This window comes from Diadema setosum, chromosome 19 (genome assembly GCF_964275005.1).
Source record: "Diadema setosum chromosome 19, eeDiaSeto1, whole genome shotgun sequence".
Taxonomy (NCBI): domain Eukaryota; kingdom Metazoa; phylum Echinodermata; class Echinoidea; order Diadematoida; family Diadematidae; genus Diadema; species Diadema setosum.
Genome location: NC_092703.1, coordinates 8,870,048 through 8,886,398, shown reverse-complemented (window position 1 = coordinate 8,886,398; position 16,351 = coordinate 8,870,048). Strand labels below are relative to the sequence as shown.

Genomic DNA, 16,351 nt, shown 5'->3' with positions numbered 1-16,351 from the left:
CTAAAGTCAGTTCTACTGTTGCCTACGACCATACCACGCTGAATATACCGGTTCTCGTCCGATCACCGAAGTCAAGCAGCGTCGGGCCCGGTTAGTACTTGGATGGGAGACCGCCTGGGAATGGGCAACGACCCCCCTGGGTACTAGTGCGACCTCGTTGAGAGCGGCGATCACCACGGCGCCGTGGTGATCACGACGCCAGAGCGCGTCGGCCCTCTGCGTCGAGAGTGTGAAAGTGTCGTCTGCTTGCGGTAATTCTTGTGTGTCGGACAACTCGGAAACGTCGCGTTCCCTATATGTACATTTATATATATATATATATATATATATATATATATACATATACATATATATATATATATATATATTTAATATGTACAAATACCCTTACAAATACGTGTCTGTTATGATATTTGTTTTCTTTATATTAATTATATAAGATGGTATGAAGCACGGTACTCTATTGGTTGTTCTTCAAACTATTTTATTTGAAATATGATGTATTATGTGTTCAGATAAATATAAAGTATGTGTGATGTAGAATAATAGATATCTCAGTGGGAAAAATGCACTTACAAACATTTATAAACACAGATATGCAAACACACAGACATAGAAACGAGCACAAACAGACATACAAATCTGGATATCCAATAAACATGCATAAACACAGACAAACAAGCACACAAACCAAGATACAAACATGCACACAGAAACGGACACACAAACATTCTACAGACATACAAACTCACAAACATACAAACATTCATAAGCAGACACACAAGAATGTTACAGTCATAAAACACGCATAAACAAACATGCACATAAACATACAAACTTCCATACAACAGATATACTCAAACAATCATATTCAAATAGACAAAAAACCCAAGAATTAAGTTCTAAACAATATCTGCATTGATTGTTCTCAATTTTTGTATTTGAGTAGACTTTTTTCTTGCTTCTTACTCTTCAAGTTCCGTTTCTGTTTCAAGTTGAAGATAAAAGTTACAAAAATATACAAGTGTCATATAAAATAAATACATAACGTCTGACAGTTACTCCTGCAACCGAAGGATTGTAAAAAAAAAAAAGTGAAATAAAAGAAAAAATAACAAACTTGTTTTGTGAATTCATACAGGATGGCATCATAGTGTATAAATCTCTGTTAGTCGTTCCAACTTAAGAATTGCAGAATATAAAAATAAAACAAAACATGAAAGAGCTGTTTCGGGAGACCTATGCAGGTAAAGTTAGATCAATAAATCTGCCTCTTATTCTGTAGCCTTTTGTTAATTGTACGGTTCATACTGCATGGCCCAGTAAAATATGGTGTACAAATGTCATGGTTTTTTGTTTCTTTTTTTCAGTTGCAGCATATCACATGGCAAGACAACATTAAACATGAAATGTCAGCATTTGACTAATTTCACAGCATTTACTTATTTTACAGCAATCATAAAGACTGCAATGTATGACATCCTTGTAAGATTCAATGTTATGAATACCATCTTTGGTACTGCATAATATGACACAAAAACATGTTGATTAATCAACATATTAGTTTGTGTTTTCATAGCACAATACTACTGCATAGATTATTTAGCACACATAATGTAAAACATAGATAATTTGTCCAGCAAATTTAGCTTGAGTTTAAGTATTTGGTATCATCTGGTAGTTCATGGCACTTAACTTTGCACTGAATACAATAAAGATGCAGACACTTGTTGGCAGACATTAATATGGCAAAACTGCATTTTACCACTCTCCTGACATTATGTTAACGTACAACATAATTAAGTTGTCCAGGAAATATAGCTTGAGTTAAAATATTTGGTTCATCTAGCAATTCATGAGACAAAACTCACGACAAATAATGAATATCATGAAGAGACACACACACGTTTGGCAAAGAAAATTCAGCCTGAGTTGAAATATTTAGTCTGAGTTGAAATTCTTGGTTTCATCTGGCAGTTCAAGGCACATAAACATAACTATGCATTGAATACTAGCAGTATCATGCAGACCTGAAAGATATTTTCCACAACTCTTGTGACATGTGTAAACATACGAATATAAAGATCATTTTCAGAAACTACACAGTTCAATATCTTGTTGGCAGACACTTGTTGGCAGACATTAATATGGCAAAACTGCATTTTACCACTCTCCTGACATTATGTTAACGTACAACATAATTAAGTTGTCCAGGAAATATAGCTTGAGTTAAAATATTTGGTTCATCTAGCAACTCATGAGACAAAACTCATGACAAATAATGAATATCATGAAGAGACACACACACGTTTGGCAAAGAAAATTCAGCCTGAGTTGAAATATTTTGCTTCATCTGGCAATTCATGACACAAAAGTCTTCACAAATATTGTGAATATCATGAAGAGACACACACACGTTTAAGCAAATCCAGCCTGAGTTGAAATATTTTGCTTCATCTGGTAACTCATGACACAAAAGTCTTCACAAATATTGTGAATATCATGAAGAGACACACACACGTTTGGCAAAGTAAATCCAGCCGGAGTTGAAATATTTTGCTTCATCTGGCAATTCATGGCACAAAAATCTTCACAAATATAATGAATATCATGAAGAGACACACACACGTTTGGCAAAGCAAATCCAGCCTGAGTATTTTGCTTCATCTGGCAATTCATGACACAAAAGTCTTCACAAATATAATGACTATCATGAAGAGACACACACGTTTGGCAAAGCAAATTCAGCCTGAGTTGAAATATTTTGCTTCATCTGGCAATTCATGGCACAAAAATCTTCACAAATATAATGAATATCATGAAGAGACACACAAACGTTTGGCAAAGCAAATCCAGCCTGAGTATTTTGCTTCATCTGGCAATTCATGACACAAAAGTCTTCACAAATATAATGACTATCATGAAGAGACACACACACGTTTGGCAAAGCAAATTTAGTCTGAGTTAAAATATTTGGTTCATCTGGCAATTCATGGCACAAAAGTCTTCACAAATATAATGACTATCATGAAGAGACACACACACGTTTGGCAAAGCAAATTCAGCCTGAGTTGAAATATTTTGCTTCATCTGGCAATTCATGACACAAAAGTCTTCACAAATATTGTGAATATCATGAAGAGACACACACACGTTTGGCAAAGCAAATCCAGCCTGAGTTGAAATATTTTGCTTCATCTGGCAATTCATGACACAAAAGTCTTCACAAATATTGTGAATATCATGAAGAGACACACACAAGTTTGGCAAAGCAAATTTAGTCTGAGTTGAAATTCTTGGTTTCATCTGGCAGTTCAAGGCACATAAACATAACTATGCATTGAATACTAGCAGTATCATGCAGACCTGAAAGATATTTTCCACAACTCTTGTGACATGTGTAAACATACGAATATAAAGATCATTTTCAGAAACTACACAGTTCAATATCTTGTTGGCAGACACTTGTTGGCAGACATTAATATGGCAAAGATGTTTGCCAATGCTTGGAATAATATACAAGTAATGGCACTGAAAAAAAAAATGTTGATAGAACAATGTATCAGCTAATATGTTCAGAAAAACTATGCTCTGACTGTGCATAGATTATTAAGCACATAATAAAACATAGTTAATTTGGCAAGCAAATTCAGCGAGTTTAGATATTTGGCTTCATCTGGCACTCATCTGGCAATCCATGGCACATAACGCTGCATTGAATACAATAAATATCATGCAGATCCAAAATCATATTCTGCCACTCTTACGACATGTATGTGTAAATTAAATGAACACACACAAAAGATAGTTAAACTTCTCATGAAGTTACATGATACATTGTATATGGAACATGAAAATTAATTCTTTGCAAGTTCGCTATCAACAGTTTCCTTAAAGTGCTCATAGCTATCATACACACGATCCAAGAAGCCAGGTGTTAGAGATTTGCATGTGTGTGGACAAAAAGTAAACATTTTCTGTGAGCTGTCCCTCAGCTTTTCCTTAGAGGGCATGTATCGTTTTCTCTGTCCACCACAATTTGGCTTACCACACGCAGCACATGGCTTCCTGGATCTGTTGGGCATGATAGCTTTGGGCTTAGGTGGTGGAGGGGGAGGGGAGTTGACGGTAAATGTCGCAGAAGATGTTGATGGAAATGAAACTGATGCAGCAGAAGGCTGGTAGGGCACAACTACTAGGACAGGGGCCTTTGGTACCGTACATTGTTTTGGAGGTCGTGGTAGGAGTGTTGGCAATGCAACAGATGTTGTAGGCCTCTCTTCTGCTGCGTCAAGTTCCAATTTCCGTTTGTGTGGACGCCTCTCACCATAGTCAAGGGGCACCGTTGAGTATTGCACCTGCTCCCTGTTGGGAGGAGGAAGTGAGGAAGGGAGAGTAGGTGCATCAGGAAGAGGTTTGGTAGAAATTAATCTCCGGTGACCTGGAGCCTTGGGAACAACCGTTGCTAGGTAGTTGGCCCGCTTGTCCTCCTTGTTAAGGAAAGTGCTTATTGATTTGACATTAATATTTGGAAGAGGAATGCGCGCATCAGCCAGCACCCTGTTATCTCTAACTCGATCAACGATACGTTTGTATTGCCCCTTGATCTTTTGGGCTATCTTAGTCGGAGATGACAGAGTGCTGACTGCTGGGCGATTCTTCAACATCTTAATCACTACATAGAGTAGCCGCGATTCATCTGTAATCCTCGCAGCCTGAGCATACTTCATCCAACTGAACTTTGTCTTCTGTGCTGCACTTTTTTCAGGCGATTCCTGACCAAGACATCTGCCAAAGAGGGTATAGCCCCATTTCGACTCGTACTTCTTGATAAAAGATCTGGCAGATTTGTCATGGTCATGGAGGGCAGCAACTGCATTGGAAATCTGAAGACAAAGTTCAGTTGGAATCAGATGTTGGTCAGTATTGTCTGCGAGTTTTACAAGTAGAAGAGCAAGCTGCTCCACTTCCTCAAACCCTGGAAGATGGAGATGTTTGGGGCCCATCAAAACATCTTCCACTGCTGGGTTGGCTTGGTCTGTGACGACATCAGACTTGACTAGACGTGCATGTTTTACGCTGATCTCGTCTATGGGGTCAAAGCCTTGGTCCTGCGACTCAGCTTCAATCCCCTCGTCATCATCGTCAGAAGTATCCTCTTTGTCAGGCTCGTCTTCTTCTTCTTCCTCCTCCTCAGCAAGCTGCTGCTCTTCCTCCACTGAAAAAACAAACAAAAAAACAAGGAAAGAAAGAAAAGGGAGAGGGAAAAAAAATTAATATCTTATCTGTCATATCTACACTTACATATTGATATTAACGACCCCGCCAGGGACCTACCGAAGTCGCCGATCACCGGATGTCGCGGGCCCTGCGTGGTGATCAGGAATGCTGCCATCTGCGGCCTCAGTGTGGAATCGTCGTCTGCTTGAGCTATCTTCCCCCACAACTTTCATTGAGTTATCAGTATGAATTTATCGTGCTTGTTTGTCAGATAGTTTCATTAATCATGTGTGAATCCCTTTTTATTTCTTTGGTCCTGTCCATCTGATCATTTGTGTGTTTCTTTCTGTTTGTTTTGTCTTTTATTGTCATGTGTTTGTATTTGTTTCAATATTTTGGTATGTTTTTCTAGATAGCTTTTGTATTTAAATGTACAGTAGTTTCTTTTTTTCAGTACAATCACGCACGAGACACATGAACAAATGCAGCACACGTGATTTTGAAACACACACACAGCAGGCAGACATGCTGGAACAGTCATATTTCTACAATCAAATACACACAAAAATGAAATAAAGTTCTAGACAGTAACATATATTGAATGTTCTTCATCTGTATTTTTGTTCGCTTTTTTCTTTTTCTTGCTTACTTTGTTTCATCCTGTTTCAAGTTAAACATACAATGATAGCAAAATGATGTATGGTTTTCACACACAGAGTTCCTGATATAAGAAATTAACACTACAAGAAGTTGAAAAATATGAAATAAGACTTATAGAATAAGAATAAAGAAAAGTCATAATGACATATAAACTGTCAGCCATGCAACTTTATAACTGTACATATTGGCAAGGTTAAGAATGATCTGTTCAGTGTGGCATAAGAAAATAAACAAGAAAGGTTGCTGCGGCGACTGATATGCCTCTGCTTTATTGCATTGTTCCCTCAATGGGTCTATTGTGGATCTCCACAATGTGAGACGACAGTTTCAGATGATTGGCACAAAATAATGTTAAAAAAAAAGAAGAAGAAAGAAACATATTTCAAAAGTTTGGCATGCTGTCCACAAAATTGATTACAGACAGATGGGCAGCCTAAAAATGTAATACATTCAGCAACACATGGCAGAGGCATAATGAAAAGAGTATGAATATCAGAATTCTCTCTCCTGTTAAATGAAAAAATTGATGTTGAGGTACTGAAATAAGGCATATCAAAATATGCTATCCATGATTCAACATGGAATATAAACATCTGGCAAGTAGAAAGCACACATAATTTTGGAAATATTTGGCTTTTCTATGGCACGAGAATGACATTTACTGTTGCTGCTACATGTATTTCATAAAGGCAACTCTGAAATAGATTTTAGACTCATACAGTAACAATAATATAAAAAACAAACGATATCATGTAAAACGTTTCATATTGTCCAAACTAAAGATATTGAGAGAGACAAAACTAAGTACTCCCCGGTTCTCCCTTGCCGCCTCTCCAGCCAAGTGAACCATGGCAGTAATCTTTGACCTTGAGTGTGTTCACCCAAAAGTTGATAATCACAGCTTTGTCCACCATACACACATATTTATGACAGGTTTCAATAGGAACCTGACACAATTCTTAAGTTACGCTGTCCACAAAATTGATTACAGACAGATGGGCAGCCTCAAAACGTATTGCCTCCAGCAATTAATGAAAAGAGTATGAATATCTGAATTCTCTCTCCTGTTACATGAAAAGATTGGTGTTGAGGTATTGAAATAAGGCATATCAAAATATGCTAGAATACTGGCTGAAAAATCCCTGAACTTTTTGTTGCGAAATATCACAAAACAAGATGAAATATTAGCATTTTTGGCACAACTGTAATGACATAATGTAAATATCAAAAAAGAAATACAATTGGTAAATAACAAAAATACAAGAGGTACACAACTATGTACTATATCGCAAACATAATGGCGTCACTTTTTACACTGTTGGTGCTTGCAGAAGATCATTAAAATTCGGGTCTTAAACTTTAAACCAGCAAGGATTATGATGTCAAACTGTGGTACAATTTTCCACGTGAAAAGTCAATTTAACACCAAAGAATATAGAGATTGGTGCTGAATTGAAAACATCCAGTTTGTGTGACTCTTTATCAACACCAATGTTACTGCTGACAATCTTGTTTTTCAGTGTAAATGACATGAAACTTGCCTTTCCATGATTGTTGAAGAATTATGAGATAGAAATAGACAGCAAGCAAAGTATTTGACTGTGTCAACATCAGGGTCATGCTCCATATTCTTCACGACCATGACCTCCCAGAAGAGACAGTGGCAGCTATTGTTGTAATGTACATAAATCCTACTACATTTGTTTGAAGTATGGATGAATCAACTAAAGAACTTGTCATAAAAGCACGTATCCTCTAGAGAGACACCCTTGACCCTTATCTTATTGTCATAGCAGTGGATTGCATTCTTAGGCAATCAGCTTCTAATTGCCAATAAGAGAGGTATCAGTTAAACAAATGGAATGCTTCTTCTACCTCCATATTTCTACATGGCAATTAGTAACACTTGCTTATCCCAATGACAACAAAATGATGCGATATCGGCTACAATGTCACGAAGGAGTACATAACATTTTTCGATTGCACATACACATACCAACTTAGTTCACACACAAAAAGTGTCAGGTATCCATGATTCAACATGGAATATAAACATCTGGCAAGTAGAAAGCACACGTAATTTTGGCAATATTTGGCTTTTCCATGGCACGAGAATGACATTTACTGTTGCTGCTATTTCATGAAGGCAACTCTGAAATAGATATTAGACTCAAACAGTAACAATAATATAAAAAAACAAACAATATCATGTAGAACTTCTCATATTGTCCAAACTAAAGACATTGAGAAAGACAAAACTGAGTACTGAAAATGCACACACAGAATGAATTGACTGTTCACTTGCTCCTCCTCCTTTCCAATTCTTCATCGACTACTCTCTTAAAATGGTCGAAGTCATTGTATGTGGTTTCCTCAAAACCTGGTGTTGTCGATTTGCAGGAAGTGGGACAGAAGGTGAAAATTTTCTGTTTGCTACCCAGTGTCTTTGGTTTTGAAGGTGTGTAACGCTGTCGTTTACCACCACACTTTGGCACACCACAAGCAGCACATGGTTTGGTGGATGGATTTGGCAGCATTTGCTTCTGTTTTGGTGGCGGAGGTGTAGGTCGAAATGTGAAAGGCACACTGCTTGATGGAAGATTGAGAGTGACTGACTGTGCCTTTGGTTGTGAGGTCACAATAGGATTGGTACACGAGAGGTAGTGGGTTTGTGGGAGACACCTGGTTTCGGACAGAGACGTGGCAATTTTGGCTGAGATGTTGATGCCTGTGAGGACGGACACAGAGGTTCGTCCTGATGTGCAGTTTCAGAATCCTGAAACTGCAGTCTCCTCTTCTCACCAGGTCTCTTACCAGACTCGTGGGGGATACTGGTGTACTGTACTTCCGTGTACGAGGGTGGTGGCAGAGAAGTAGGAAGCACACAGGGATTTGGGATGGCAGCTTTCGAGAGAACCCTCCTCTGTGTGGGGACCTTTGGCATTTTCGTAGCCAGGAGATTTGCCTTCTTGTCCTGCTTAGAAATAAATGCTGTGATCGATTTTGCATTTATATTTAGCAAAGGAAGGTCCACACCACAGAGAATAGGATCATCCTGAACTCTGCTAACAAGTCTGTGGTAGCTGGCCTTAATGGTAGAAGCAGCTTTTGTTGGCGATGACAAAGAGGCGAATTTTGGTCTGTTCCTAAGCATCTTGACCACGACGTACAGAAGCCTAGACTCGTCGGTAATCTTTGCCGCCTGTGCAAAGCGCATCCAACCAAATTTTGTCTTTTGGGCATGGGCGTAAATCCCGGGGGGGATGGGGGGGATATATCCCCCCCACTTTTGAAGGAGGGGGGGATGGCCTGTACAAATATCCCCCCCTGAAATTCTCCCAAGAAAAAGATGTAGGAACAAAAAAACAAAAAAAAACAAAAAGAAATGTGGTGATGTTGATTTCAGCATGATGGATTATTGCATAGCCTATAATCTAGGCGGAGAATGCAGTTATTGTCTTTGTAATTTGCTGAAACGTATGATGCAGCGAGATAATTGTCTTTGCCAAGCGATACACCTGATGGGGCGAGACTACGAACAGTGGACGCATCTACCGCGTCCGCTAGGCGCCACGATCGCAGTTTTTTTTTTTTTTTTTTTTCAGTGTAAGAAGACTGCCACCGATTAAAAAAAAAAAAAGAAAACAACGACAAACAACTAGGCGGCGTATTCGCGCGCATCCACTGTTCGTAGTCTCGTCGCATCAGACCAGCTGCTTCCCCACCTAGCTAGCTTATAGGCTATATACTGTAATGCATGAGCCATGACGTTCGCACGCCCGCCTCGTGACGAGAGCATACTGCTGAACAGTGCTAGCAGCGCTCGCGTACTTCTCTCGCACGCCAATGCAATGCATGTAGAGCAATATCGACCGTAATGCATGCTTCGGATCAGGGAGGTGGAAGAATGTTGAACTACTGGTAGCCACACAACCAGATGGCAAGCAGCTGCATGCAACCAGGGAGGTGCTCTTCCCACCTCCTTGATGCAACACAGTCTGTAGGGCCATCGACGTAGGCGTGAACGAGTGCACCATGCCGAGCGCGATACGACTCACGTCGAGCTCCGCATGAATTACCCAAAGATCTAAAATTTTAGATAACAAACGAGTTCGTGAACAGCCTTGTACGAGTTTCAGTCGTAGGAATTGCAACACATTTACCCTCTCCATATTGGCAGTGATTTTGCTCAGTTAGTATAATTCTTTTGCCTCCAGAAAAAAAAAAGGAACGCGTGTCGATTCCCATATTTTGCCATATGCAAGTACCTCCTTTAGTCTAATGAAAATTGCTTTAGATTAATGGTTCAGACCTATTAACCAGATTTCTTTTTGTTTTCATGGGAGATGTGCAAAAAGCACTAGAAAGTTCACCTGTTAACAAACATAAATCAATAGATTAATAAGACAAGTTTATTCGCAGCCAATTTTACTGATATACAACATTCATCTCACGAACAGAAAAATGGATTCTTTAATCCCTAATTAAACAATCCCACAGAAAAGGCAAGACATATCATCAACAGTTTGCCAGAATAGTACGAAAAGTGTTATACACTTCTGGGATTGAAATTTCCCCAGATTACATCATAAATGTGTTTACAAGATATTTGTTGCTGCCAGTAATTACCAGCAGTTGCGCCCGGTGCGCCCCCATCCCTTAATTCCCAAAGCGAAAAAAGTACAGCTACAAACGGCAGTTTTTGGACTGTAAAATGTCAAAATTTCACGCTCGCTCGCTTCGCTCGCTCGCATTGAATCGTCATGCCATTCTCCTGATGTTGCTGCCGGGTAATTGCCAGCAGTTGCGCCCGGTGCGCCCCCCCCCCCCCCCTTATTTTTCAAAGCGAAAAAAATATAGCTACAAACGGCAGTTTGGGGACTGTAAGATGTCAAAATTTTCAAGCTCGCTCGAATCAGGGAGGTGGGAAGAGAAACCCCTCCCTGCTCGCATTTAATCGATATGATTGTCATTCTCCTGATGTTGCTGCCAGTAATTGCCAGCAGTTGCGCCCGGTGCGCCCCCACCCCCTTCATTTCCTAAGTGAAAAAATATAGCTACAAACTGCCGTTTTGGGACTGTACAATGTCAAAATTTTCAAGCTCGCTTGCTTCGCTCGCTCGCATTTAATCGTCATGCCATTCTCAAGATGTTGCTGCCGAGTAATTACCAGCAGTTGCGCCCGGTGCGTCCCCCCCCCCTTATTTTTCAAAGCGAAAAATATATAGCTACAAACGGCAGTTTTGGGACTGTGAAATGTCAAAATTTTCAAGCTCGCTCGCATTTAATCCTTATGTCACTCTTCTGATGTTGCTTCCGGTAATTGTCAGCAGTTGCGCCCGGTGCACCCCACCCCCCTTAATTTCCTAAGCGAAAAAATATAGCTACAAACTGCCGTTTTGGGACTGTACAATGTCAAAATTTCAAGCTCGCTTGCTTCGCTCGCTCGCATTTAATCGCTATGCTATTCTCCTGGTGTTGCTGCCGAGTAATTGCCAGCAGTTGCTCCCGGTGCCCCCCCCCCCCCCCTTAATTTTCAAAGCGAAAGAATGTAGCTACAAAAAGCAGTTTTGGGACTGTAAAATGTCAAAATTTTCAAGCTCGCTCGTTTTGCTCGCTCGCATTTAATCGTCATGCCATGCTATGCTATTCTCCTGATGTTGCTGCCAGCAGTTGCGCCCGGTGCGCCCCCACCCCCTTCATTTCCTAAGCGAAAAAAGTACAGCTACAAACGGTAGTTTTTGGACTGTAAAATGTCAAAATTTTCAAGCTCGCTCGCTTCGCTCGCTCGCATTTAATCGTCATGCCTTTCTCCCGATGTTGCTGCCGAGTAATTACCAGCAGTTGCGCCCGGTGCCACCCCCCTTATTTTTCAAAGCGAAAAAGATATAGCTACAAACGGCAGTTTTGGGACTGTGAAATGTCAAAATTTTCAAGCTCGCTCGCATATAATCCTTATGTCACTCTTCTGATGTTGCTGCCAGTAATTGTCAGCAGTTGCGCCCGGTGCACCCCCACCCCCCTTAATTTCCTAAGCGAAAAAATATAGCTACAAACTGCCGTTTTGGGACTGTACAATGTCAAAATTTCAAGCTCGCTTGCTTCGCTCGCTCGCGTTAATCGCTATGCTATTCTCCTGATGTTGCTGCCGAGTAATTGCCAACAGTTGCTCCCGGTGCCCCCCCCCCTTAATTTTCAAAGCGAAAAAAGTACAGCTACAAAAAGCAGTTTTGGGACTGTAAAATGTCAAAATTTTCAATTTAATCGTCATGCCATTCTCCTGATGTTGCTGCCGAGTAATTACCAGCAGTTGCGCCCGGTGCCCCCCCCCCCTTATTTTTCAAAGCGAAAAAGATATAGCTACAAACGGCAGTTTTTGGACTGTGAAATGTCAAAATTTTCAAGCTCGCTCGCATATAATCTTTATGTCATTCTCCTGATGTTGCTGCCAGTAATTGCCAGCAGTTGCGCCCGGTGCGCCCCACCCCCCCCCCCCTTAATTTCTTAAGCGAAAAAATATAGCTACAAACTGCCATTTTGGGACTGTACAATGTCAAAAGTTTCAAGCTCGCTTGCTTCGCTCGCTCGCGTTAATCGCTACGCTATATTCTCCTGATGTTGCTGCCGAGTAATTGCAAGCGAAAAAATGTAGCTACAAAAAGCAGTTTGGGGACTGTAAAATGTCAAAATTTTCAAGCTCGCTCGCTTCGCTCGCTCGCATTTAATCGTTATGTCATTCTCCTGATGATATTAAATTGCCAGCAAATGCGCCTGGTGCGCCCCCCTTAATTTCCAAAGCGAAAAAAATATATAGCTACAAACGGCCGCTTTTGGACTGTACAATGTCAAAATTCATGATCGCGTTCATGATCTTCAGTGTAAGAATTAAGACAAGAAGTTTCTCTAAATGATACCATTTTATAGGTAAAATTGTTCAATAATAATCTACATAAAATGTACTGCTGCCTTAAACATGTTGGACTGTTTCAAGTCGATAGAACACGCAAAAAAAAAAAATGAATCAAATTGCACCATTTACAACATCAATATGCAAAAAGTTCTCACACACCCTCCCCCCTCGCTCGCATCTCTCCCTCGCATCTAACCGCTCTCCCTAAGATCAAATCCTGGCTGCGCCGGTGATAGGCCCCACTATTTAGTAGGTCTTCACAGTGATGTCGCACAGGCGGAGCAAGAGCTGAAATACCACGATGTAGTCATTCAATTATGTATGAATATTTCTTTTTCTTACTTGTTTTTTTTTATAGGAAAAAGATCCCAAATTTTACCAAAAGTGTGCACCAGATCGCTGAATTTGAGGTCTGAAAATGCCAAATTTTCCTCGTGTGCATGGCAGGGGGAAACCCCCCTCCCACACCCTCCCCCAGGCCGCTCCGCTCCCTCGCACAGATATTCAAACTCAAAGTCCCTCCCCTACCCCCCCCCCCCATCATTAAAACGGAACGATGCCCCTGTGATGATTGCTTCACTGACTTAAATCTAGAAAATTAAAGAATACAATTAATAGCTACAGGAAAATATCTACTGCGTTATTCAAGAAATGGATACTAGTATCCTTATTATCATTTTATTGAATTTAGTTGGGCATTATTCAGGGCTGCGCTACGTTTTTGAAAGGGGGGGGGGGGCAAAATCGCCTGTCAGTCAAGAAGAAAGAACTGTTACGACCAAAATCACTCTGAGAATGATCGCACAAAAGAAACAATCAACTAATGTTCAGGCGGTTTATTAACAGTGATATTGTGGGTACAGACTCGTAATCGGCTTTCACATCAGGACAATAATGATCAATAGAAACAATTACAAATCGGTAATAGAATCACTTACATATTATGTGATCAAGTAGTCCTTTGAAAATGTTCAGATACGATGTTCGATGCACCGATGAATGATCCTAGACGCACCGATGAATGATTCCTCCGACGTAACTCTAAAGGCACAGGTTGCATTAATCCACAGTATAAATCCGGGGTAAAATCCACGATAGATGTCCACAGTATGATGTTCACAGCGAAACGTGTAAAATCCACAGGAAACGGGCAGAATCCAAATGTTATGACGACCACGTCCAGTTGATGCGTTGAATGATGATTCACTTTATAATGTCCAGCAAGGAATCCAGCCCGTCACAGCTTTGCCGTAAGAATGTCCGTTGACACTAAAATATGGAGTCTATCTCCAATGTAGGCAAATTAATTCTCTGCAGGCAAAATGTCTCCCAGGCCTTATCTCCACAAACACAGTTTGTATAGCAGGTCAGCAGGTAACACAGGACTGACTATAACAAGTCGCTTCAGAGCCAGAAGTGACGTAACTCTCAGAGCAGAGGTGTTGGGTACTCTGCCTACCTCAGAATTTCTCCAGCTTATATATTCATTCACCCCTTTCTAGTACATTCTGTAATTTTCTCCAACCTGGGGCTACATACCTGAACATACTAGCAAGTCCAAATTCCAGGAATCCTGGATGACTCACTGCCTAATATGTGCATAACATCATTGCCAAAATTAACTACCAATCACATTGGGCTACAAGGGCAGTGCCTCACTCAGCCAGCACTTCCTAGAATTTTCTGGAATGGGTTACATCATTCTAGATTGAGTTAGCTATAATGTATTTCCTGTCACATGCATACATGTACTGTAGCTACATTGTATACCACATAGAAAATTCTCCACTGATCTGGTCAGCCTGTATGTACTATATCTATATCATATAGAATGTTCTCCATTAATCTGGTCACCCTGTGTACATACACACTAAAACAACCATGCATACAGCCTTGATACATGTACATAACTACTTGTGTGTATATTTGTGACAGAACATCAAAAGACAAGAGAAACAACAACAAAAAAATCTTCATACTTTTAAGGTCTGATTCTCCGCCGAAAGTCGGCTGACAAGAAAAAACAAACAAACAAAAACAAGAACAAAAAGTCGTCATATTTTTGCTGCCACTTCCCTCCCACTTTGCATGGAAAAGAGTGGGACATTTGATCCCTGTAAAGTGTGTGTGTGTGGGGGGGGGGGGGGCAAAGCTCCCCCCCCCCCCCAGGGCTGCGCCGGTCCGGTTATGGGCTTGTAATCGTGGTGATGGTGACTATCGCCAATCATCCCCCCCACTCCTCAGTACGGATTTACGCCGTTGCTTTTGGGTGGCACTACTTTCTGGACTCTCTGGTCCCAGGCACCTTCCAAAGAGAGTATACCCCCATTTTGACTCGTATCTCTTTACGAAATTCCTGGTCGACCTATCGTGGTCCGCCAGCTTGCCAGCAGCAGCAACTATCTTGTCTCGAAGGCCAGGAGGGATGAGAAGCTGATCCGTGTCATCAGCAAGCTGCATGAGGAGAAGGGCTAGGTTCTCTACATCTTCGTATCCAGGAAGGTGGAGATGATTTGGTGCCATGAGCACATCTTGGAGTACTGGACTTTCTTCTTCACTTGCTCTGTCTGGGTGATAGCAGCGTGAGACACATTGAATTCATTGATGGGATCATCATCTGTGGAAGCAGTGGACTCGTCATCAATGCCTTCATCCTCATCTTCAGACTCGGTGTCTACCTCTTCTTGACACTGCTCTTCATCCGCTGCATGGTAACAAAAAGAAGAGAGAGAGAGAAAGGAAAAAATTACAAGTCTGCAAATTGAAAAATGAATTATACCCATAACAGTTTCTGTTAAATGTTTACTTGCTGTGCTGATATGAAATAATGCTGATCAAAACATTATCATTATTACCATATTATCATAATACTCTGAGGGACGGCTAGTCATAATTCATTTGATCTGTCTTTTGTGAAAATGACATCATTGACATGTATATGAGATATTTCGTGGCATTATCCCTATTATGCTGTTAAAAACTGTACATTACAAGTGCATGTACTTAACAGGGACAAACCTTGAATCTTGGTGCATAATCTCTTCCCACAGACTGCTCACATATGAATCTATACTGGGATCAAATGGTCAAATTACAGAATGATGATTAACCTTTTTGGCTGTAGTATTCCTTTGCCTTGAAGTCAGTTGACTGGCAGTAGGCATACTCAACGCCAAGGAGTTCTTCTTCAACTTCACTCTTGTACTTGTCAGGATAGGTCATTGGAGCACTGAAACTGGGCTCATACACGTGCTCCTTCCCAAACAGGATTTCAGCATGCTGATTCATGCGTTGAATTTGCCGAGGATCCAAGCACGTTGAGACCCTGCCAGTTCCCCCAGCTACCTTCAGTCGCTCCATGCGGACATTCCATTGTACAGCAAAGGAGATGAGGTAGACCTGGGAACAAAAAAGGTAAGAAGAAATATAAAAAAAGGAAATGTTTGATAACTTCTCAAATGTATAAAAGTCTTTATTTATGTAACTCTCTTACATTTGATGATTCACTATGCAAAACTACACTATGCTGTTTTTCAATTCACAGGTTGAATATTTCCATTT

General features: G+C 40.6%; 1 protein-coding gene and 2 pseudogenes across 1 annotated transcript; 1 reads left to right on the top strand and 2 right to left on the bottom strand.

Annotated features, from left to right (window-relative positions):
- The first annotated feature begins 20 nt into the window (after positions 1 to 20).
- On the top strand, positions 21 to 136 carry LOC140243200 (5S ribosomal RNA; annotated as a pseudogene).
- A 3,417-nt stretch (positions 137 to 3,553) lies between these two features.
- On the bottom strand, positions 3,554 to 5,395 carry LOC140242984 (uncharacterized). The gene is made up of 2 exons (XM_072322724.1): positions 5,338 to 5,395; positions 3,554 to 5,218 (listed from the first exon to the last, which is right to left on the bottom strand). Exons 1-2 carry the CDS (start codon positions 5,393 to 5,395, stop codon positions 3,858 to 3,860), a joined length of 1,419 nt encoding a protein of 472 aa, XP_072178825.1. The 3' UTR covers positions 3,554 to 3,857.
- Positions 5,396 to 8,177: 2,782 nt separating this feature from the next.
- On the bottom strand, positions 8,178 to 16,012 carry LOC140242983 (uncharacterized; annotated as a pseudogene).
- Between the last annotated feature and the right edge of the window lie 339 nt (positions 16,013 to 16,351).